General features: G+C 40.3%; 1 protein-coding gene across 1 annotated transcript; it reads right to left on the bottom strand.

The window, feature by feature from the left end:
- Window positions 1–12,407: 12,407 nt before the first annotated feature.
- LOC148035116 (ABC transporter B family member 19-like) lies at window positions 12,408–18,576 on the bottom strand. The gene is made up of 12 exons (XM_087680088.1): window positions 17,827–18,576; window positions 17,639–17,693; window positions 17,302–17,477; window positions 17,006–17,206; window positions 16,641–16,903; window positions 16,105–16,421; window positions 15,714–15,937; window positions 15,180–15,550; window positions 14,947–15,064; window positions 14,403–14,748; window positions 14,067–14,308; window positions 12,408–13,932 (listed from the first exon to the last, which is right to left on the bottom strand). The coding sequence occupies exons 1-12, from the start codon at window positions 18,151–18,153 to the stop codon at window positions 12,715–12,717; spliced, it is 3,858 nt and encodes a 1,285-aa protein (XP_087536214.1). The 5' UTR covers window positions 18,154–18,576; the 3' UTR covers window positions 12,408–12,714.
- Between the last annotated feature and the right edge of the window lie 5,003 nt (window positions 18,577–23,579).

Below are 23,579 nucleotides of genomic sequence, written 5' to 3'. Positions count from 1 at the left end.
CTGGGATAGCCTTCGGGCATGATACTTGATGTATTCCGGGACTATGATAATAATGATCAAATATTTGAAAAAGGAACTTGCTTGACATTGTTTTTGTGTCAGTGCCTAAGTTATATGAAGGAAGCAATGATTAAATTGATTAATTAAGGAAGTTGCTTTTGCATGTCAAACATAATATGGTAGGTAATTAGATAACTAAGCAAACCGAGGAAAGTGCGCTGGGACGTGACTTGGGTCCATCCTATGGAAGGGTGCTCCCGGTTAGCTAGGAACTTTTCTCAAAAGACGTGATAACGAGACTATGAAGACCTAGTGTCAGTAGAGTTAAGTCCCAATTTATGTTGTTTTAGGGGAATGGAATGGGACTATGCCTTATGGGCAAAGAGGTCGAGCTTTGCATCCCTCTCATTTCCCATTCTCCATGAACCAAGTACAGCATAAATCCGCTTCAACTCTATTGTTCCTACCAAAATGGTTCATCTGGAGCTCGACGCTAGCTACTCTCTAGAGACTTTGCTGATAGGAAGGAAACCCTGATTTCAGGTCGGTCCTAAGTGGGAACGGCCGAACACTTCTGCTCGGGGCAAACTCAAGAAGACCTAGATCGCAAACCCTGTGACATTCCTTGCGAGTGCCAGGCGGCACTTTCTAGACTCTCTTCCCGATGGGCTACTAAGAAGAGTCCCACAAGTGGACGAGCGGACACGTTACAAGAAAAGAGGAAGAGAGATGGGAAAAAGAGAAAATAGAAAAAAATAATTTTATATATATATATATATATATATATATATATATATATATATATATATATATATATAGAGAGAGAGAGAGAGAGAGAGAGAGAGAGAGAGGAAGGGAGAGAGGAGAGAGAGAGAGAGAGAGAGAGAATATAAAATTTAAGAGAGAGAGAGAGAGAGAAGAAAAAAAGAAAAATAGAAGAAATGGAAGTAGAAGAAAAGGGGGTGGAGAGAGAGAGAAGAGAGAGAGAGAGAGGGAACATGTAGAGAGAATTATAGAGAGAAGAAAGATAAAATTTAAAAAGAGACAGAGAGAGAGAGAATAAAAAATAGAGGAGAAAGGGAGAAGGAAAAGAGAGGTAAGAGAGAGAGAGAGAGAGAGAGAGAGAGAGAGAAAGTGCAGAGAGAAGAAAAGGAGAGAGAGAGAGAGAAAAGAAAAAATTTAAAAAGAGAATGAAGAGAGAGAAGAAAAAAAGGAAAAAAGAGAAGAGAGAGAGAGAAGGAAAAGAGAGGAGAGAGGGGGGAGAATAAAAGGGGAGAGAGAGAGAAAGAGAGAGAGAAGATTAGACATAGAGAATTTGGGGGAGAGAGAGTGTGTGTGTATGTGTATATATAAATAAAAAAATTAGAAACATGAAGGAAAAATAGGAGAGAGAAAGATGAGAAATGGATTGTTGAGAGAAGTTGCCATGCAATAGCACAGCAACTTTGTTTGCCGCTTCGGGGCAGCGAAGCTACTGCAAAGCGGCCTAACGTTCCTTGCACACAAAGCACATGTGGAATGCTAGTCTCTTTTATACAGCATTAGTCACTTGGGGGAGGGGAAAAGAGAGACAGGAGAGAGTAACTCTTAAAAGAGTATCTCTCACCTCATGTGAGAGTTGAGTTACTACTTCTAAAAGAGTAACTCTCACTTAATGTTAGAGTTTCTCTCTCTCTCTCTCTCTCTTTCATATTTCCCTCTCCCTCTCTTCACAATCGGGCTCCTTCCTCCCTCTCTCAACCTCTGTCGCCTCAACAGCTCACCCTAAAGCATGCATCCATGGTGGGAACCTATTGCTAGGCAATGCCACATCTTGTTCTTCACATACCATGTCTCCCTCACCTTCCTTACGATCACTGTTTTTTCTGCTCCTGTACTACTGTGGGCAGACATGGTTGTTGCTTAGTTATCAACTCATCAGTATTTAGTATAAACCCTTATTTCATGTTCTGGTGGTGGACACTTATTGTTCGTCTCCTCAGGGCACCTACAACCTCAATACCCCCACTTGCAGCATATTCCCAATCAACCATTTTTTTCGTCCTCTATGCGTTTTGTCTATCTGTATTGTGTATTATGGCACCCTCTAGTCTTCTTAATGTGGAAGGACATGATAGTGGCCCCATTAGGTCTAACGACGGTGGTCAACTGACAAACGCATCTAGCCACGTGAAGCCTGGAGAGTTGGTGGCCGTCATGGGACCATTATGAAGCGAAAAGACCACTCTTGAATGTGTTACCTAGCAAGGGTTATTTGTTCATTTGCTCGATTTAATCATAATGCATAATTTGCTCTATTTGAATTATAATGCATGATTATTATATTCTCCTAACTTTGTTTGTTCCCAGTCTTTGGTTGGTTACATACCAAATGACAAGCACCCACTTTGTAAGCTATCACTATTCAAAACACTTATTTAAGGGTTGGGTGTCCGTAGTCCTTTACACACTGGAGAGGACATGACCTGTTGTTTATTAGAAAATGAGAGAGAGAGAGAGAGAGATGGAGACAAAGGCACAGTAGGAAGGTTAACAGTCATGCTCCCTATTCATCCCATATCTTCAACACAGTCAGAAGTCAACTGTGTACTACACACATACAAAGATCAACAAACCTAGATCTAATCATGGTTAAGTCAGTGTGACTTAACCTTATTCAACAAAGGTAAAACTATGAGCTTGAATCTCAACACTCCCCCTCAAGCTCAAGTGGGGTACTTCACTCCAAGTAGCTCTCTGAAATGCATAAACTTATCTTTACCCAATGACTTGGTAAAGATATCTGCAACTTGGTCTTCTATTCTCACATGGGCCAAATCAATGTCACTTGCAATCACTTCTTCTATGATAAAGTGATAGTGTACCTCAATGTGCTTAGTCCTAGCATGATAGATAGGATTACTGGCTAGGAGCACACTACTAATGTTGTCACAATAGAGTGTGACATGCCTAACTTCCTGCATGCCCAAATCATCAAGAAGCTTCATGAGCCATGCTGCCTCACATGCAACTGGTGCAGCACCTCTATACTCTACCTCAGTATTAGAGAGTGCAACGGTAGGTTGCTTCTTACTGCTCCAGCTGACCATACTACTACTAAGGGAAAAAGCATACCCACTAGTAGATCTCTTGTCATAGGTACTTCCTACCCAGTCAGCATTCTTATATCCTGTAAGCTCCAAAGGCTTATCATGCTCATAGAATAGACCATAATCTGATGTAGCCTTCACATACCTCAAGATCCTCCTCACTGCATCCAAGTGTGGCTTCATAGGCTTCTGTATGAATTGACTAATCAGTCCAATTGAATAGCTAAGATCCGGTCTAGTAATGGTAAGGTAAATCAAGCTACCCACCATTTGTCTATACATAGTGACATTCTCAATCTCATGCCCAACATCTGCAAGTAACTTAACATTTTGTTCCAATGGAGTGCTCAAAGACTTGCAATCCAACATACATACTTGGTTAAAATGTCTTGTGAATACTGCTTTTGCAACAACAAAGTACCATGAGGTGTAGAGACAACCTCAATCCCAAGGAAATACTTCAATTCACCCAAATCTTTGACCTAAAATTCAACATGTAACATTTCCTTCATATCTCCAATTCTTGTGACATCATCACCTGTAACGATCAAGTCATCCACATAGATGACTAATATCACATAAGTAGCCCTTGTCTTCTTTGTGAATAGGCTATGATTAGCCTTGCCCATAGTGAAACCAATTTTCTGTAAGCATGCACTTATCTTAGGATTCCAAGCTCTAGGTGCTTGCTTCAACCCATACAATGCTTTCTTCAATCTACACACACGTGTTATAGAATCCAAGATACACGCCCGACTTTCTTATATACTTAAAATATATATGGCAAATATTATGTTGGCACAAAGGGAGAATAGATGAGAGAAAAGAAAGATGTAGAGAGAGAGGTAGAGAAATTAGCAACACACTAGGGACTGGAAGATGGGCCAGTGCCCCCCCTTATGGAGTTATATTATTGACAAGGAGCAAGCTTCTCCATTACACATAAGATAGTTCTTACTTGTAGATCTTGGAAACAAGATCACGATTCCTTACACGGTATACAGCCAGCTAACACTTGCACAACTTGGAAGTTGGCACCTTTTGATCCTTCTTGAGTCTCCTTCCCTCCTACACAATATGTATAGGGCTCTCCTCTTGGCACTTGATTTCAGCAGAGCTTCTGTAGCACTTGCACCTTCTTTTCTCCTCTTGGAACTTGAATTCGGCAGAGCTTCCCCAGCACTTGCACCTTCTCTTCTCCTCTTGGATACATGCAAAGTGATGCTTCATTCACCTCTCCCTTACACCCAAGGAGAGCCTTCTCTTTTATAGGCTTTCAAGAGCTTCTCTTCTTGGAGAGAGAGTTGAGTTGATCTTCATGCAAGATGTGGTTGTTCCACTCTGCAGCACTAATTTTGAGATATCTCTTTGTTCGTTGTTTGCATGAAAAAATATTCAACACGAAAGTTGTAGATCTCATTGTTTTCGATAACTCACATGGCCCGTTTTTAGAGATCGTTTTTCTATTGCGATATATTTTTAAAATGGATTTTCCAAAAAACATCTTTTTAAACTGTACTCTTAACTTGTGGTCCATGCAACCACCTTGAGTCATAGATAAGAAGAGTTCATTAGATTGCCTTGGGCCTCAACCTTAAGATTGAATTCCACACAAAAGCTTGTGTCATTTTAGACCTTAGAAAGAGAAAATCACTTCTCTCCTTCCTTCTAGAGGATCACGTCTCTCGTCTTTCTTAGTGAGAGAATTCCCTCTCTCGTCTTCCTTAATGAAAAAAAAGACCTTAAACCTTGACTTGTAGGGTAGAGGATGACCCCAAATGAATGCAATGCTCATTACACACAAGTAAACATTCCCAGGTGTCCCTGGATGCACATATAAATACATATACACAATGCCAATGCACTTCGTCTTCTTAGAACTCAATCCATCTTCATTTATGTGTAACTCCTTGGTTCTTGTGTATACTCTTACACTTTGTAGACACTTCTTTCTCCCTTCATAACTTGTACTACATGTACCAGATATCCCCGTCACAGTGCTCTGATCACCCCATTAAGTGATGCACTAGGAATACTGGTCTCTAAATGGTCTCATGGCCATGCTAGATCATCATCAACACTTAAAGAAAAGTGAGTCGTTAATTTATTGACATGAATTTATTAAATAGAGAATGTGCAATAAGCAATCAATTTAGTGACACACGTGTAGGAAAATATTGATGTACATAGCCTGCGAGCTGATCCATGTATACTTCCTCAACCAAATCACCATTGAGAAAAGCATTCTTCACATCCATCTAATACATACTCCATCCTTTAGATGCTGCTAATGCAATCACTATCCTCAAAGTTGCCATTTTAGCAACAAGATTGAATGTCTCCTCATAATCAAGACCATATTGTTGTGCATACCCTTTTGCCACAAGTCTTGCATTATATCTTTTCAATGTGCCATCTGATTTGCACTTCACTTTGTATACCCATTTGCAACCAATAGGCATTTTTCCTTCAAGCAAATCAACCAAATCCCAAGTGTCATTTTCAGCCAATTCTTAATATTCCTCATCCATTGCCTTTCACCAATGATCATCCAAAATAGCTTCAGAAAACTTTGTGGGTTCCTTGAAGCTAGTGACTTTGCCATATATGCATAGTGCCTCACTATGTAACCACCGTATGTAAGCCTATCCACAAGCTTCTTGACTCTTTCTGATCTCCTCAATGGAGGTTCAGTATGAGACTCCCTCTCTCATGAGGTGGTATGTATCTATGTCTCACACCAAGAGTCACAACTAATGGAATACCAAACTCACTATCCAAGCTATCAATGCCAAGTGAATCATAACCACAAGTGAGTGGCCCTGTAACATCATCAAGTTTTCCTTTGCCTTTATCCGCATTTCTCCCCCTCATTGACACACCGTGTCAGTGGATAAAGATGCTAAAGTCCTCAATCTGCTTGTCCAAGGACTAATTGATGTAGTAGCATCTTTAGAAGGCCCAGGAATTTCTGCACTTTCATTTGTACCTGCATGTACATAAGTCTCGTGACAAACATCATCATCATTCATCAAAGTGCTCTTCTTGTCATGCCATGATTTCAGCTCATCAAATACCACATCTCTTGAGACCAATGTCTCATGAGCACAAGGATTGTAGCATTTGTACGCTTTGCTATCTTGTGTATACCCAATAAAGATGGCCTTTTCTGCTTTTGGATCAAGCTTCTTCCTCTTTCCATCTGGAACATGTACATATGCCAAGCATCCAAAAACCTTAAGATGGCTAATGTTTGGCTTTATCCCATAAAGCCTCTCATGAGGAGTCACCTCATGTGTATACTGTTGTTGGTGTACGATTCATGACATACAATACTACAGTCATTACACCTCTGCCCAATATGCATTTGGTAGGCTTTTCTCATTTAACATGGCTCTAGCCGATTCCATGATCACCCTGTTTTTCTGTTCTACCACACCATTTTGTTGTGGTGTGTATCTGTATGTCATTTGCCTTTTAATGCCATGGGCTGCCAAGAAGTGATCAAAATCTTTAGAAACAGATTCTCCACCACTATCAGATCTCAAGCATGAGATGTAGCAAGCCAATTCTTTCTCCACATGTCTCTTGAAGTCCTGAAAAGTATCCATGACATCACTCTTGTGCTTTAGCACATACAACCATGTATACCTACTATATTCATCTATGAATGACATATAGTAGTAGTGCTTATAATTCTGATGTATGGGCAATGGTCTAGTAGTAGTGCTTATATGCCTCATAAATGAAAGCCTTGGTTGCTTCCCAAATTGACAAGACCGACATACATGTCTCAATTCCACATGCTAGAACTTAGGGAGTCCAATTACAACTTTCTTATGTTGCATATTCTTTAGCTTTTGAACATTTACATAACCGATCCTTTTATGCCATATCTCAATGTCCCTTATTGCAGCATTGTCATGTGCGTACATAGCAACATTCAATGCTTGAATTTTCATATCCAATGTAAACATCATGCCATTTTTTTGGCCTTTAGCAATGAGTTTGTATCATTGACCATACTCTTCAATGTAGCATCCATCTTTATTGAATCTAACTTGTAGATTCTATTCAGCCATTTGTCCCACAGAAAGCAAGTTTTTGGTTATGGAGGGTACATGTAACACATCATAGAGACTCTTTTTCCTGTAACCATGCATCATCAAGGATACAGTACCTGTATGCATAATGTCATGCTACGTATCATCCCCTGTGCAAACATACCCAGGAGCACCTTCTACCAATTTGTCAAACCACTCTCCATGAGGAGTCGTGTGGTTAGATACCCCTGAGTCTATATGACATACATCATCTGCTTTGCCTTGTGTAGACAACCCTTTCTTCACATGTTGCATAGCAAACAACCTGTCATCCTCTTGCATACCACTAGAAGGAGCATAATTACCATGTTGCCTCCCTATTGCTCTCTAATCATTCTGCTTCTTGTAGAAATCCTTAGCTACATGCCCGTATTTGCCATAATAATGGCAATCCTTATTTGCGTTTGATTGTTGTCCATGCATCTTCCTCTAGTTGAATAACCCCCTCTTCCACGAGCATTTGAGGCACCTTTATTTGCTTGAGGTTGCCTATTTTGCCATCCAGTAGCTTGCTGTCCACGGGCTGCATATGCATTTCCAGCACCTCTTCCTCTAAAATTTGATCTTCCTCTTCCACCTCTACCCCTTTGATTTGAGTAGAAGACGTTGTTCCTACTGTTTTTAAACCCACAGGAACTTGTATTGAGTCCAAGTTTCACTTCTTCATGCAATAGAAGTGCCACAAGTTCATCAAAGTCAGACTGCTCCTGACGCACTGAAATGGAAGTGTCAAACTGCTTACATTCATGTCCAAGTCCATGGAGGGTAGTAGCCACCAAATCATCATCCTCAACTTCAGCTCCAATTAAGCCTAGTTGTTCTGCAATGGATCTAATCTCACTGACACAATCTTCAGTAGACCTTCCATTCCTGGATATGTGACTGAATTTTTGCTTCAGTTGTGTCTTTCTCGCATGAGTCACATGCCCATAATTCTTCATCAATAAGTCCCAAGTAGCTTTTGGGGAAGTATAGTTTGCAATTTGCATAGCTTTTGTGTCTGACACACATAATGACAGCCAATGCAAGACCTTGCTGGCCTTTTCCAACCATGTCTTGTGTGCCTTTAATTGATCCTGTGTTGGAGGTCTATCCTCCAGTAGCTTGGGCTCATCTTCAAGACCTGTGACTAGGTCCCAATAGCCTCTTCCAATTAAGAAATTAGACATCCTAAATTTCCATAGAACAAAATTGTTATAGTCTGCAGCTTCTCACTAACAATCTGAGTGATAGTATTCTTCTCTCCTGTGTTTGCCGTTTCAAAGTCTTCAACTTTCCAAAACCAGTCAATTTCTCCAAATGCCAGCAAAAGCAATGTTCTCCAATACCCTGTAATGCAACCAATTTTTACTGCAAATTTTCAGCAATGACCACTATTGCATATTCTTAGCCAGTACATATGCTTATGTTCCCATTCAACTGTAGTTACAATGCATCAACAACTTTGCATTCCAATCTGATATGATGACTACATAAGATCCAATACATGTAGAAAATAGATACTTAGTATTCCTTCAACTAACTGCTCAGAGACTTGCTGTACAAGGTAAACTTGATGGATCTGCAGAAATTGCTTCCAACAAAGCTTTTACATGCCTCAACAATGGGTCTGTAGCCAGTGCAGTTGCAGATATTACCTATTATGGCAGATTGGACCGTCTCCACTAACAAGCTTGGGATTGTGTGCACGGGTTTGCAAGTATCCGTATTCGAAGTGTCAGACTATGCACTGTTCAGCCAAGCATACATGGACATGTGCATTCCGGGTGTGAACACTTCAATCTTCCTAGTCTTTAGGTCATATTTGGACAGCATAACAAGATAAGAACCACATCCGCCATTAGTATGACACTCTCAAGCTGTTCCCTGAGTCTCTGACACCGCTCTTAGCTCACCTCATCCAAGGTTCTCGACCACAGAGGTTTGAGGCTCCTGTAAGTATTCTACATCTTGAATCCACTGTTTGTCGCGCTTTCCACATTTCTCTATCTGTGCCCTAGCACCTCTTTACAAGTGCAAGTGAATAAACTGTGAACTTGTCATCTGTTTGTGTAGCTAAAGTGTGTTGCTTCTGCAATTCAGAGTGCTACTTCAAGTTACCTCTGCTTTAAGTTGCCAAGTCCTACTCTCTGTTGTGTTTGTCATTTTAGAAAAACTGAAAATGAAGATCCTAGGCAATGGTAACAGCAAAGGGGAAATGACAACATCAAGATATAATACGACACAAGTGCAGTAGAACCTTTCAATGAACTTTGCCACCATCTCCCATGTCTTCCCAACCATATTTTCCATCCTCAAAAAATACAAAGCTTGCGATACTGGTTGGAAGGCCCAAAAGCAGGTACATTGGAGCAGTTTGCATCATTACCACGATATCGAGACAACATTTGGAGGACAGAAAGAGGGGACTTCTGGGTTGCAATTCATGCCCGGCCAAATTTCATCATGAAGCTACCTTTAGTGGTCCTTAGCTCTGAGAAAGGTGGCATCAACGAAGACGAGATTAGTTGCACCGAGTCTTGGGCTTCCACCCTAATCATTGAGCTCTCTCACCTCAAAAATGCCGAGTGTGATGCTTCCTTTCATGATCAAATCAAGCCTTCGTTAGCTGACGCAAATCACCAGAGTTGCAAAACCAATGATTCTGTCAACTTTCATCCTGCCAGTGCTGCTTCCACCCTTGACACCTTTTGTGCTATGTTGCAAACCCTAACCTACAAGCTCCAACTCCTCACCGACACTATCACCTCCTTGGAATCAAAGTACCCAATTGGATGACCAAAATAATGCGGAATTGCACCTCAGTTTCCTCAATGCCTTGCAAGTCTGTTCCGAGCTGAAATCAATGCTTTCTGAAGCTATGCGGGCTATAGAAACTACCCACCCAGCAGAGGATATTGTGAGTGTCTCATTAGTCGAAAAGACCTGTGAGGACGTATCCAAGGAGGATGCTATTAATATCGATTGTGATACCATATTAGAAAATGAGAGAGAGAGATGGAGACAAAGGCACAGCCAGGAAGGGTAGCAATCATGCTCCTTGTTCATCCCATTTCTTCAACACAATCAGAAATCAAGTGTGTACTACACACATACAAAGATCAACAGACCTAGATCTAATCATGGTTAAGTCAGTGTGACTTAACATTATTCAACTAAGGTAAAACTATGAGCTTGAATTTCAACATTGTTTACCTGCTAAACATGTGAACTCCCCCGTCCACTTTTGGATGGGGAGTTTTTCCATCCCATTGTGTAAGGTGGCAGACAAAGGTGCACTTTTTGCATTTGCAATCAATCAAAAAATTTATAAGTTTATTATTTTTTATTTTTTTACAAACTGTCCATTTGGTGTGTAGAGGTATGACGTCCACGTTCGCGCCCAGTTTTAAAAAGTGCATGCCCACACTATGGGCATGGTTTGGCCGTCCGTCTCACTTGGTGTGTAACCAGCCTTTGTGTGTCTAATTTATCAGGAGGACTATCACATTATTGCATGACGTGCACTATTGTAGACATACTTTATATATTTAGGGGGTATTGCTATGAATGTTTTACCCCATTTTGGCCGTGTTTTGCATATGTTCCATTTCTCATAACTTTGCACATTTCACTATTGCATCATGTCTTATATCTACTGGATGTCATTATGGGAGGACTATGCAAAAGCTGCATGTATACGTGACTCTATCAACATTAAAATCGCTCTAGTTTGCAAGGTACATGAAAAGCCAACCTGGGGATGTGCTTATTGATGGAGACGTTGCTCTTGAAGAGAAGAAAGCAATAAAGGCAGTGGTTGAGTACACTTGATAACAAAGACATTATCCAGCATAAGCACTTCCTAATCCTTATCTCGTTGTATCCTAATCAAAGTATCACATCGAATCAAAATACTTGCGTTATGGGGGAGGAAGGATTGCAAAAACGTGAGCATACACGGTCGTGTATGCTCCATTTTATAGGCGAGATAAACTTCTCCATTTTCATTCATGTAGGTTTGGTAGATCTGTCATAGAATTATAATATATATATATGTGTGTGAGAGAGAGAGAGAGATAGAGAGAGGGAGAGAGACCATAAATTGGAGCATGTGTCGAAACATGTCAATGGCAGCAGCAGCAGGTGTCATTGCAGCTCTGCTCGCTTCCTTCGTTTCAGATTAACTAGGGTCAAGGCAGGTATGTGAATAATTAGTTACCCAGTTTAGTTTTATTTCATTATCTGGATGCTTTCGGAATAACCTCAGCTCTAGATCAAGGGATGTATTGCCACAAATTTTCTGCCAGAAATGGCATAGGCACTTGTAGATTTGAAATGCTGACCACATGGCGTGTCTCCATTATGATGGACACCTTTGCATTTGCAAGTTAGCCATGTTACTTACGAGACCAGGAATACTATTAAGCTCCATTTCTTCAATGGTCCTGATCTTCTGTACAAGTGTTAGCACCGTGGAAAGGAGCATTGGGAGGACGTGGGGACGGGAGGAGATGGGTGACCTAAAGTGTTCAAGGGATTGCAGAGAGGAGTTCAGACACAATGTCAAACTCTGTGAACCTGAATCTTGGCCATGCAATCCAATCATCAGAGGAAGAGACGTTCTCTGCACTTGAAATAGCCAGCCATTGGTGAGCTTAAAGCATGTGGAAGGGAACCCAGAACAGGAAAAGGGGGATTGCAATTGGACAAGGGAAAGGAAGAGAGAGAGATTGATAGGTAACTGTAAGTTGTTTGACCTTCAACTGAGTTCAATCTGGAGACATGAGGAGCCATTTTCTTTGTGAATGCAGTTGCTGGGGATATTGCAATAGAACTGCAGAATAATCAGAGAGCAGTCCTCTTAATCCAAGGTGATGAACTTTAGAGTACTTGCGTGTGCAAAAAGGATAGTAAGATGGAAAATCAAACATAGAGATATTGTGGTGAATTCTTTGCTCGTCTAAACTAGCATTAGAAGCAGGGGTAGTAGGGTAGGGGTACAACCTGCTCACCTATCACATGAAATTGGTAATTTGGACTATACCCTGACTTGAGAAAACATGATCATTGATTGTCCAGCAAAACATGACTGCTGAGTTTTTATGAGAAGATCATAGAAGGGGCACTCAATCTCTGAGGTAAAGGTGAGAAATGAAAGCTTGGATGTACACTATCCTAATTAGACTCCTTCCATACTTTGCATGGCGAAGCTAAAGTGGATTTATTACCGGCCAACACTTTTCTTATTGCAAAGTCATTTGGTCTGAACAACAGTTTACAGTAGCTAAATGGCTTTCCTATATATAGGCCAGAGATTGAAGTGGATGCAAGTTTATTGGAGATTCACAGACAGTGTGTCCAATTAGCACTTAGCATGCATTAATACTAGTGCTTTACCAGTCGTTACAAGGTTCAAGTTTCTACTATTCCAAGAAAGTAGAGTTCACAAAGCTCTTGGGCTAGCATGCAAGAACTCCTTGAAAGGGTGGGTATGCAAATAAAAAATTAAAAGAAGAATAAATAAATTTAGTTGTGGATGTTTATTTGCTGGCCCCCCGAGCACGCTGAATGTTAACTAATTGTGCATAGGAACCTCCAGGTGTATTGATAAGCTCATGGTGGGATCCCTGCTCGAGGATGCGGCCCTCTTGAATGAATGCAATAGACTGGGCATTGCGTATGGTAGTCAGGCGGTGAGCCACCACAATGGTCGTACGGCCTTCCATGATTTGGTCCAGTGCCACCTGTACAACCTTCTCTGACTCTGCATCTAGGGCTGATGTGGCCTCATCCAGCAGCAGGATGGAGGGATCCTTGAGCACAGCCCGGGCAATTGCAACCCGCTGCTTCTGTCCCCCAGATAGCTGAACCCCACGCTCACCCACTTGTGTCTGGTAACCCCCTGGTAGGCCACTGATGAACCCATGTGCATTGGCCACTTGTGCGGCTGCCTCTACCTCTGTCTGCGTCGCCCCCTCCCTGCCGTACAGGATGTTGTCATATATCGATGCTGCAAACAGCACAGGCTCCTGCTGCACCAGCCCAATGTGCTTCCGCAATGACCGCAGATTCAACCTTCGTATGTCCTTACCATCAATCCTCACCTCACCATATATGGGATCATAGAACCTCTCCACTAATGCAATGACAGAGCTCTTTCCTGATCCACTTGAACCCACAATTGCCAGACTTTCTCCAGCATTGATCTTCAGGCATAGACCCTTCAATATGGTCACATCCCTCCGTGTTGGATATGCAAACTCTACATCGCACAGCTCAATGTCACCTCGTACACCTTCCACAACCTCGGCATTGGGGTTGTCTGAATCGATCTCGGTTTGTCGGTCCACAATTTCAAAGACAGACACCAGCGCATCATTTCCCTTTATGAAATCAGGTGTCATGCTTAGAGTCTCAGCAACCCCAAAGGCAGTAATCAAGAGCACCATGATGACCTTCATCACGGAGCCAAAGTCAGAAGTACCATTTTTCACCAGCACAGAGCCATACCAAAGCACAAGTGCATAGCTGCAGTACAAACACATCTGTGACAGGCCAAGGAAAAAACCGGAAATGTTCCCTCGCAGGAAGCTGCGTTTCTCCGGCTTACGAAGGGCATTGGAGAAAAGGGCAAGGACTTTGTTCTCTGCATTGAAAGCTGCAACTGTGCGGATGTTCCCAATAGCATCTCCAGCAATCATGCTAGAATGAGCATGGGCTTTATTCAGGTTTCCTGTAAAACCTTTCATGCATAGGTGCTGCAAAATGTATATGTTAGTTTCCATTCTACAAGCAGTTCAATAATACAAAAATCACTGTACAGTGTATGCAGTTTTAAGTATGCAAGGTGTACCAGATGAATAGAGCAGAAAACATGTGATGGATCACTTACTTGAGCAATAGTAGCTCCAACCAGAAGAGGAAAAGTGGCTAGGAGAATGAGGGCGAGCTGCCATTCAATCACAAGGCCAATGACACAAGCTGTGACAAACATAGTTGTGTTCTGCAAAAGGAGGGATATCCTATCACCAATGGCTGCACGGACATGTGTAGCATCAACAGCCAAGCGTGCTGCCAGTTGCTTGCTGTTATTTTCATCCAGGTCAAACCAGCCTACCTCATTTTTTAGGATGGCTACATTTCAAGACAGTGGCACATTAAAAAAGTTGCATTTCAAGCTTTCAGAGCAAATATCTGGCATTACATAAGAAACAAGAACAATACTTACCTTTGAACATCATCTCCCTTACTCGAGCGGTCAAATTTTCACCAACAATGCCAAAATAGTAGTGCTGTAGAAAGTGGATGCTCGATGATGCAACCCCAATCCCAACATACACCAATGCATATTTCTGCACACTCTTCTTCATCTTATCATTGTCTGGTTCATAGTACACCTTCATCAGCTCACTGATGATCAGTGCAAATGTTGGATTCACCAATCCAGCTAACATTGAACCTATGCTTCCTAGCAATGCATATGGCCATTCTGGAGCATTTAATCTCACTAACCGCAACAAGGAGGCTTTTGATCTTGTATAGCTCTCCTCTTCCTCTTCTGTGTCTGCCTCTAGCTGCACAAAATAAAGCTTATGTCAGTATCTGGATACAAGGTTCTGATCAAGACATCCAACACATTTTAGGATCCATTGAACTGCTTAACACAATTGAAGCTCCAAAAATTATGGGCTGTTTACTCATTACAAGGATTGGAAGATTCTCTCTGAAATAACTGACAAGCTAATGACTTGATGCCTAAGCTTTTGCCCCACCTTGTCAAAGTTGGAACTGACCCTTCGCTGGCTTGGCCTCCTTTCACTGCTGATTCGCCTGCTCCTAGATATTTGGCTCCCTTTAACAGATCCAATTCTTTTGAAGGAGCTTATTGCCCTGAACACCAATTGCATACAATCACCTCTAAATCATATACTTGTGAATGTGAATTTGGACTCTTTTGATGAAATGTAGGAGCAAATTGAGATGTATAATACTAAAGATGGTGTACTTTGAAGTATGACCAAGAATGGTTCCATCGCTAGCCAAGGCCATCTCTTGCAGCTTCACAAGAATGGAGTAGACTCCTAAATCTCCCTTCTTAATTAGCTCGTCATGGGTCCCCATCTCTACAATCTTCCCACCTTGTACAACACCAATGATATCTACACCACGGATTGTTGACAGCCTGTGAGCTATAATCACAGTTGTGCGCCCTACCATGAGACGGTCGAGGGCGTCTTGGACTACTCTTTCAGATGCTGCATCCAAAGCACTGGTTGCTTCATCCAGCAGCAAAACTTTGGGATTTTTCAGCATGGCCCTGGCAATGGCCACCCTTTGCTTCTGGCCACCCGACAGCTGCACTCCATGCTCGCCGGCCTGTGAACTCTCTAAAAAAGTTTTATGAGCACACAAAGCATGCACTCCGATCAAGCAACAGTACTCTCTAAAACTGCGGTCAAAGGCATAAACCTGCAGAAATTCACATGCCAGATGGTACATCCTGAAATATCTGGGAGCATTATTAGGTCAGACTCTATACCTGAGTTTCATAGCCATTTGGAAGCTCAGTAATGAAAGCATGTGCATTAGCTACTTTAGCTGCAGCTTCAACTTCTTCCATTGAAGCACCCTCCTTACCGTACAGTATGTTCTCTAGTATTGAAGCTGCAAAGAGAGCTGGCTCTTGATTAACCAGACCAATCTGTTCGCGAAGCCATCGTAGATTTAAAGTACGAATGTCAACACCATCCAGTAAAACTTGACCTGACCAGAACAGCATCCATAAAAGAACCCAATTCAGTCAGACATAGAAAAGTAAACACAGTTTGTAGTAGCAAAGGCCTTACTGGACAAGTCATTGTGGGTTCCTATTATAGATGTGGTAGCAAAGTGACAGTAAGACTCCAGCGGATAGGAACAGAAAATAATACCTGCAACCGGGTCATAGAGTCTCTCAATGAGTGATACAACTGTGCTCTTGCCTGAACCACTGCCTCCAACAAGTGCAAGTGTCTTCGCAGAGGGTATTGACAGCGAGAAGTCTTCAAAAATTCTAACATGCGGGCGAGATGGGTAGCTAAAAGTTATATTGTTCAGCTCTATGTTGCCCTTCACCTCATTGATCTTTAGGCCAATATCATTGCTGTGGTTTATTGTTGGAGCCTTACTGATCATGCTGAAAATGTTATAAGCTGCTGCCTGCCCTTTACTAAATGCAGTCACATTGTTCAGAGCTTGTCCCAAGGCCCTGCAGATTCACAAGGACAGACATTTAGCATTTAGTGGTCTTTTATGCATCAGTTACACCTTCTGAGCACACTTTTTTCTTTTGGGCTTTTTTGGTTTGGGTGGGGAGGGTTGTGGTGGTGGAATCACTGTGCATTACTCGTTAACATGGAAGCAGAAAAAGATCTACTCAGCACACACACAAGCATATAATGTAGCACAAGGGAGTAAAATTTCTTACATGCCACCAACCATGACTGAAAAGATCGCACTGATAGCCTTGCCACCATCGATGTTGTGATGTTGACGAATGAGGACACCTCCATACCAAAACACTAAAGCCCAGGAAAAGGAGAAGATTGAGAACACCATGCCAAAACTCAGTCCTTTAGCCAGTCCTCCTTTGTAACCCAGCTTCAAAGTCACTGCTAAAGACTCTGAGTAGGATTTCTCAGCTTTTCTCTCTCCAACAAAGGAAAAAACTGTCCGAATTTGTGTCATGGTCTGCCTCAAGCAGTTATAAACTTAGACAACTTGAACAAAAAATTAAGATAGCAAACAGTAAACTTAATGCCAAACATACTCCTCCAGATAGTCCAGTCACACCTGTTCTGCTATGGTTGCTGCTTCCCCATAAGCTTCTTGGCTTTTAGATGACAACTGTGTCATTGTATATGCATACAAGCCTCCCGCAAAAGCTATGGCTGGCACTGCTGCCAATGTTACCAGGGCTAGCTGCCATACAGATGAAAATGCAACACCAAAACCTCCAAAGAAGCATGCGATGAATTGTAAAAAGCTTCCCATCTGGAAGGCCAGGTACCAGTTCAAAGATTTGCACAGGGAAATCCCCTTCAGACCAGACTAATGAAGCAACCAGTGATCAAGAGAATAGTGTGTACCTTGTCACTGATTGCATCTTGAACCAGCACAGTGTCCTTTGAAATGCTATCAACTAGCACTCCAGTTTGGCCGTCCGTGTCAAAGAAGCCAATATCTTGATTCAAGGTGGCCTCTAGGTACCTTTTACGCATTTTGCTTGCCTGTCGCTGGCCTGTATGCATCCAGCATGCCACCTCTGGAGCAGGAACAGATAATTCATGATTTATAATTGCTTCATGGCATCAATGAACAAACAACTAATATCATGTCATTATGAACCAATGACGAGATTGTAACTCTATTGTTAAGCCATTAGTAGAATGCATGGCACCAGGAAATGCCAAGATTCAATTCTACCTGCCCATGCTGATCCCCACATGAAGATGCCCAAATACACCAAATCCAGTGAGTACTGCATCCACACACAACATTGTTATTTCAGTTGGCAGATTAAATCCTTTTTCAGGAAAGCAGAAGGCATAAATAAATCTATAACTAGGCCCAGGAAGAAAGCATAACTATGTGTCGGCTTACGATGCATTTACCTTCCCTACTTCATCTGCTGTCTTCTGGGGATTATTTGTGTTTTTACCAAAGCTGTTGAGCAGGTGGCCAAAGAAGAGAAAAAACATGGGTTGGGAAAGCCCATGGCAAAAAGCACCAATGGTTCCCAGCACCATGAGCAGGCAGTCATACCAGTCTGCATATGAGAAGAGCTTGAAGAAGCTCACAGTCTCCAATTTCTTGGCAGCGTCTTCTACTTCTTCTTCTTGGTTTTTGATTTCATAGTGGGATGTTTCTGTTTCCATCAGCTTAACTGCGTCCTGCATGTGTCCACCATTTTGATCTCCAGTCTGGGACTCTATTCCCATCAGACGTGGGCTTCACAAGGCTAGGATTAGAAGGATGCAGTGCCGTCAAAGGTGGGTTAATCCTTCACAAGAAGGGTGAAGATGGATTTGCCCTTTACAAATTGAGGGTGTACACACACCTTTGCAATCTCTTCACAGAGAAAGTGAGGTATTATTGCAGCAATTCAATCCAAGTATGTGGGTTGAACTTCAAACTGAAGCACTCTGAGAAATTGAAGTCAGTCAGTCAGTCAGTCAGTCAGTCACACACACACACACCCTATCTCTCTCTCTCTCTGAATTGCAGCAATTAAAGGTGAAGCTAGCCAAGTACTGCTAATAACCAAGGGACAACTTAGGACTGTGACACGTACAAATGAAACATTGTCAAAAACAAGTATCTGCTGAAGTGGTTAGCCAACCGACACTCTAATACAAGATCAAGCTGATAATAATGCTAGACGAGACTCCCATGCAAAGACCAGCTATATACATGGCGCCATCATATTATACAAGTACAGATACAAATAACGAATTATAAAGACCATAAATCATTTTGATTGAAAATGAAAATGCAGATTTTCGTGGGTTGCCAGCACGCCATTTTGCTCAGTCATCAATCAAGTAAACTGCATCCTGGAGGTGAAACAGGCCTGATTGACTTTCGAAACAGACCGAGAGAGAGAGAGAGAGAGAGAGAGAGAAACAAACCAGTAACCAGCTTTTGGATGGTTTCCGAGTTTCCAAAACCAGTTGGGCACCGGTTTCCGGAACTGCGGAGCCTTTTGACTTGCGAATCGGTTTTCACGCGGAGTCGTTTTTGATATTAACATTAAGTTACGACTATTTTGTAAAACCGTTGCAAGGTACGTGTCACCGCCTGCTAAATTGGATATTCTGATCAGACAGCCCAAGGTTTGAACCCATGTGCCCACACTCCAACCGATTGAGCTACCATCCCATTGGCTCATAACGCCTTTGTATTAAGTCCAAGCTTTGACCGATTGCAACCTTGTTTTAAAATAAAAGAAGTCTCTCTAGGGTCCAATAGTTTTAGTGGTTTTTTCATTACATACACCATCATTGCCTTGTAGCAAGCCCATCGGTTGTTCGATGCCTTTCGGAATCCAAACTTATGTCTTGGATTGAAAACCACTTGGCATTGAAACCACCAACAACCAAACTTATGTGGCTTGGACTGCAAACCACACTGCCAAAAACCAATTACCGGTTTTGAGCTCACTGGAACAACCCAAAACCAATTTGATGGTTTAGGGTAGTCACAACCTAATCTGAACTGAAAAACCTAGATTGCATTATATAACAATATGTATTATATGGGATGTGCATAGATTTATACAAATAAGGGGCGAAAGTACAAGCTATAAGACACTTCCACCTGACCCGACTACATGAATTTCATATAAGATTAAACAACCCTAATAGATTGCATAAAATGTTACATATTTTGTGCTAAATATATGGTTTAATTAACATTTTCTCAATTGGCACATCACATCCAAACCTTGTGCATGCTTCTCTTTGCCTCAAGGGACTAAGCTTATATAACTAATGAAGAATATGTTAAAAAGTAAATAAGTATCTTCAAGGATAATTAGAAATTGAGCTTGATTTCACTATTTCAATTTAGCCCTTAAAACAGGGTTTCTAAAGTACCATCGACTCCTTAACTTTGAATAATCTTCAACTAAACTTTTAAGTAATAAATATAGGGCTTATATAGTACACAATATATATTACAATATAAATGCTTTTTAAAAATATCTTAGCTTCCAACACAATCAACAATCTTGTAGTAACTCACAAGTTGATGAACTTGATTTTTGTAAAGTACCTAATGAAAATGATAGCTAAAATTAATTAAACATTTGCTAATGAAGTAAACAACTCAAAAATTATAAGAAATATGATGGAGTTTGAGTAGCTTTATTTGGATGAATTTGTTATTTAAGTAGACTTGCTCAAGGTGGGTATTAAGTTAGCAGTTCTACTTGCTAAATTTCCTCATCAAGTAGACTTTCATATTTATGAGACACCACTAAATAGACCGATGGAACTATTTCAATTACAAACAAACATGCTACCAAAAGAATTTAGCAGTATACTTCATGATATCATAAAATCATCCTTTTTAAAGTAATGGTCCCTTATTTCAAGTTAACAAAGATTACTCAATAACCAATTCAAACCTAAGATATGAAATTGATCAATTTGCATGGTGGACTGCTTTGCATGGACCACTACTCCAAACACACACACAAAAGATGCAAGGAAAGATCGCTCAATCATATAAGAAGAGAGATGGAGACTAAAACATTTCCTTGATGTTCTTCTTCTCTTCTTTTTGCACACACTACAATATATACTAATTGTAGGTATAGTATATCATAAAGGAAAGTGGCCCACTAAGCAAAGCAATGCATAATTGACCATAGTAATTGACATGCACTATAACTATGTCAATTCTACTAAGTAGATATAACTAACCGCATACAATGAATGACTTAACCCTCACAACCAAAACCTTAGCACAATATTTTTATGAGAAATTCAACATAATCAAGGGGCACAAGTTAGCAACCTTGGTATGCATTAGCGACTTTAGGATTAACTTTATGAGCTCTTGGTTAAATGAACCTAACATAAACCACTAGTGTCCTACAATTTGTGGAACATCTCAACAAGAAGGCCATATGGCCCTACAGCTTCTCCATTTTCATCCTCATCACATGTGTGTTGGATCTCATTAAGGGTGAAAGGTCTTTCAAGGCCAAGGGCTTCTTATGAGGGTATAGGGTGGACAATATCACCTAGAAAGGCCTCAAAGTAATGCACCTTGATTTTTTCTAATGGAGATGTGTCTTTTATAGTAATCTTCTACTTATGAACCTCACTTGATGAGGATATAAGAAACTCCAACATTGTTATTGTTTGACATTATGTGCTTTAGGCACTTAGATGAAGGCTACATCAGTATGTTTCCTTTTGGACATTGTAGGCTATCCTAGGTGCCCATATTATGGGCATAGCCACTTGATTACTAATAGTGACCCCAAATTTATAGGTGATGTGTCCCCTCATTCATTCATCTAGCATTGATCCATTGTGATCAACCAATCCTCCTCATTCTCTCAAACTGCTACTATTGTTTGGTGTCCATAGTAACACATGGGTTCTTGAGTATTTATTTGTTTGCAATGAAAATGAATAGGAATATTTCCCTAGCTAATCAATAAACCACATTAAGCATATTAGAATAAATTGTTGTAAATGCAATTACTTAACCACACTAAGCATATCAAGATAAATTGTCGCAAATGTATTTTTGTACCAAAAAGATATTTCCATTTAACTTGTAAATTTTAAGTAAGAAACAAAAGCTCAACAAGTGAAACAAGATAGATAATTGCAAAATATGGTAACAAATGTAAACATGTCAAAGAGCCTCAATGTGGGGTAACTTATTCAAGGTTGGAGTGCTAATTATGTGGCAAGAAATACAGTGGACGAGATTCTCATATTGACCAACAGATTCTAAATAGCCTAGGTAATGTGTTAGCTAACCTTCCATAAAATATGAAAGCTATGTTTTGAAAACTTTGGAGCAAGCATTAATATAAAGTTGCACCAAGTAATGTACCTCACACTATAGAGGTGCAAGATGCATTGGCTCGCACATGTGATCGAATATGAGCTTCATTGTGTCCAAACATGGCACCCTCAATCTACAAACAAAGTGGCGCAAGATGATCTTGACCAACAATTTCATCATGAGAGAGGATTTGAGGACTACTTTTTAGAGCAAAATAACTTGATATTGCATTTAAAGTGGACCCATGCCTTCATTGCATGTAGCATTCATTTCAATGAGATTTGAAATCCTATAGTTCAAAATGCTTTTATGTCTATTTCAAAAGCTAGATTTACCTTAGGATAGTACAATAAGATGCCTAAAGAGTACTCAAATAAAATTAAAATGAACTAGAGGTGTACTTAAAACACCATGTTCTTAATTATGTTCCTTCGTGTAGTCACTAATTAAAGTGTATTCCAAGAAGCAATTGATTCTTCTCTTTGTGAGAAGAATGCAAGATTTGAAGAGAGCATTTACAAGAGATCCATTGCAAGTTTGGGGGGTCTTTAGGATATCACTCTTACAGTCTTTAAAGATGTATCTAACTACATTGGAAGGAGAGAACATATTGACAAAGTATCCCAAGATTAGTTGGGTTCCTTACACAACTAATACTCTAAACTTACTCCTCAAAGATGTGGGCAAGTTTGCTCTCATACAATTGTTGTTCACTAAATGCTAGCTATGTTCTTAAGTTTGCAAGAGCACATTGATACATCTACTGATTGTTTCAAATGAAATTTGAGAAATTCTTAAGGATGTTCTATGCATTGCATACTTGTGCCAGGGTCATGATTATGCAGCAAATAGACAATGAGAATATACAAATAAATAAATCTAAAATCATATTATTATAGTATTTTTATAATATCTATTACACAATCCCACGGTATAAGTTGATCCCTATCACATTTTTAGCCTTATAACCTACAAAAAACTCACAAAATCTTTTGTGGATTATTAATATTGCAATTCGTCACATGTTTGTAGCTTATCGTGTGTAGGCTTACATATAACACTTGTTGCTCATGCTTGGTAGTTAAATGGTAGGGACCAATGTGATTTGTGCTTGTTGTAATAGATTATTAAGAGAAGATATTATTTTGTTGAAGAGGACTTAGGGTGCACAAGTGATATTTATTGAGCACTTAAGTATATTAAGGAAAATAGACTTTACTTATCGTTTTGTGAGTTTGTTATAGGTTATAAGGGTAAGAATGTGATAGGGATCAACTTCTACTATAAGGGTAAGGATGTGATAGGGATCAACTTCTACTATGGAATGTGCAATTGATATGATAGAAAATACTATCATAATAAGATGATTTTATATTTATTTATTTGTAGATTATCATTGTCTATTTACCATGTTATCATGATTTGTTACATATAAGTGCTATGCGAGTGACACTAGTCACATTGTGCTTAGTAGATAGATGATAGAGAACTAATATGTTTAGCATTATAGTGAGTAGATTATTAGGCAAATTAATATTTTTAAGAATAATTGTGTTATGATAAAATAAAATTTACTTGTGATTTTGTGAGTTTTTGTAGGTTATAAGACTAAGGATTTGATAGGAATCAAGTTATAATGCGGGATTGTGCAATCGATATGATAGAAAATACTATGATATTAAGATGATTTTGGGTTTATTTATTTGTAGATTCTCATTGTCTATTTGCCACATAATCGTAACTTGTTACGTGTAAACTCCAAGAAGGCCACAACTTGCTAAATCGATGAAGTCATTGCCATTTTTGCTAAGAAAAGCTTTCAATGGCTCCGATT

The sequence above is a fragment of the Lygodium microphyllum genome, chromosome 6 (assembly GCF_053477565.2).
Source record: "Lygodium microphyllum isolate KBCC chromosome 6, Lygodium_microphyllum_v1.1.10, whole genome shotgun sequence".
In the NCBI taxonomy this organism is placed as follows: domain Eukaryota; kingdom Viridiplantae; phylum Streptophyta; class Polypodiopsida; order Schizaeales; family Lygodiaceae; genus Lygodium; species Lygodium microphyllum.
The sequence above is the reverse complement of the archived record's forward strand: the minus strand, read 5'-3'. Positions and strand labels throughout refer to the sequence as shown.

Excerpts from the sequence above, each read along its gene's own strand:
- LOC148035116 (XM_087680088.1), bottom strand. The coding sequence starts at position 18,153 with ATGGGAATAGAGTCCCAGACTGGAGATCAAAATGGTGGACACATGCAG. Across the intron at positions 16,422-16,640 it reads TCAGTCATGGTTGGTGGCAT|GGCCTTGGGACAAGCTCTGA; the intron begins GTAAGAAATTTT and ends GTGAATCTGCAG. Across the intron at positions 13,933-14,066 it reads TTGGAGCTACTATTGCTCAA|CACCTATGCATGAAAGGTTT; the intron begins GTAAGTGATCCA and ends TACATTTTGCAG.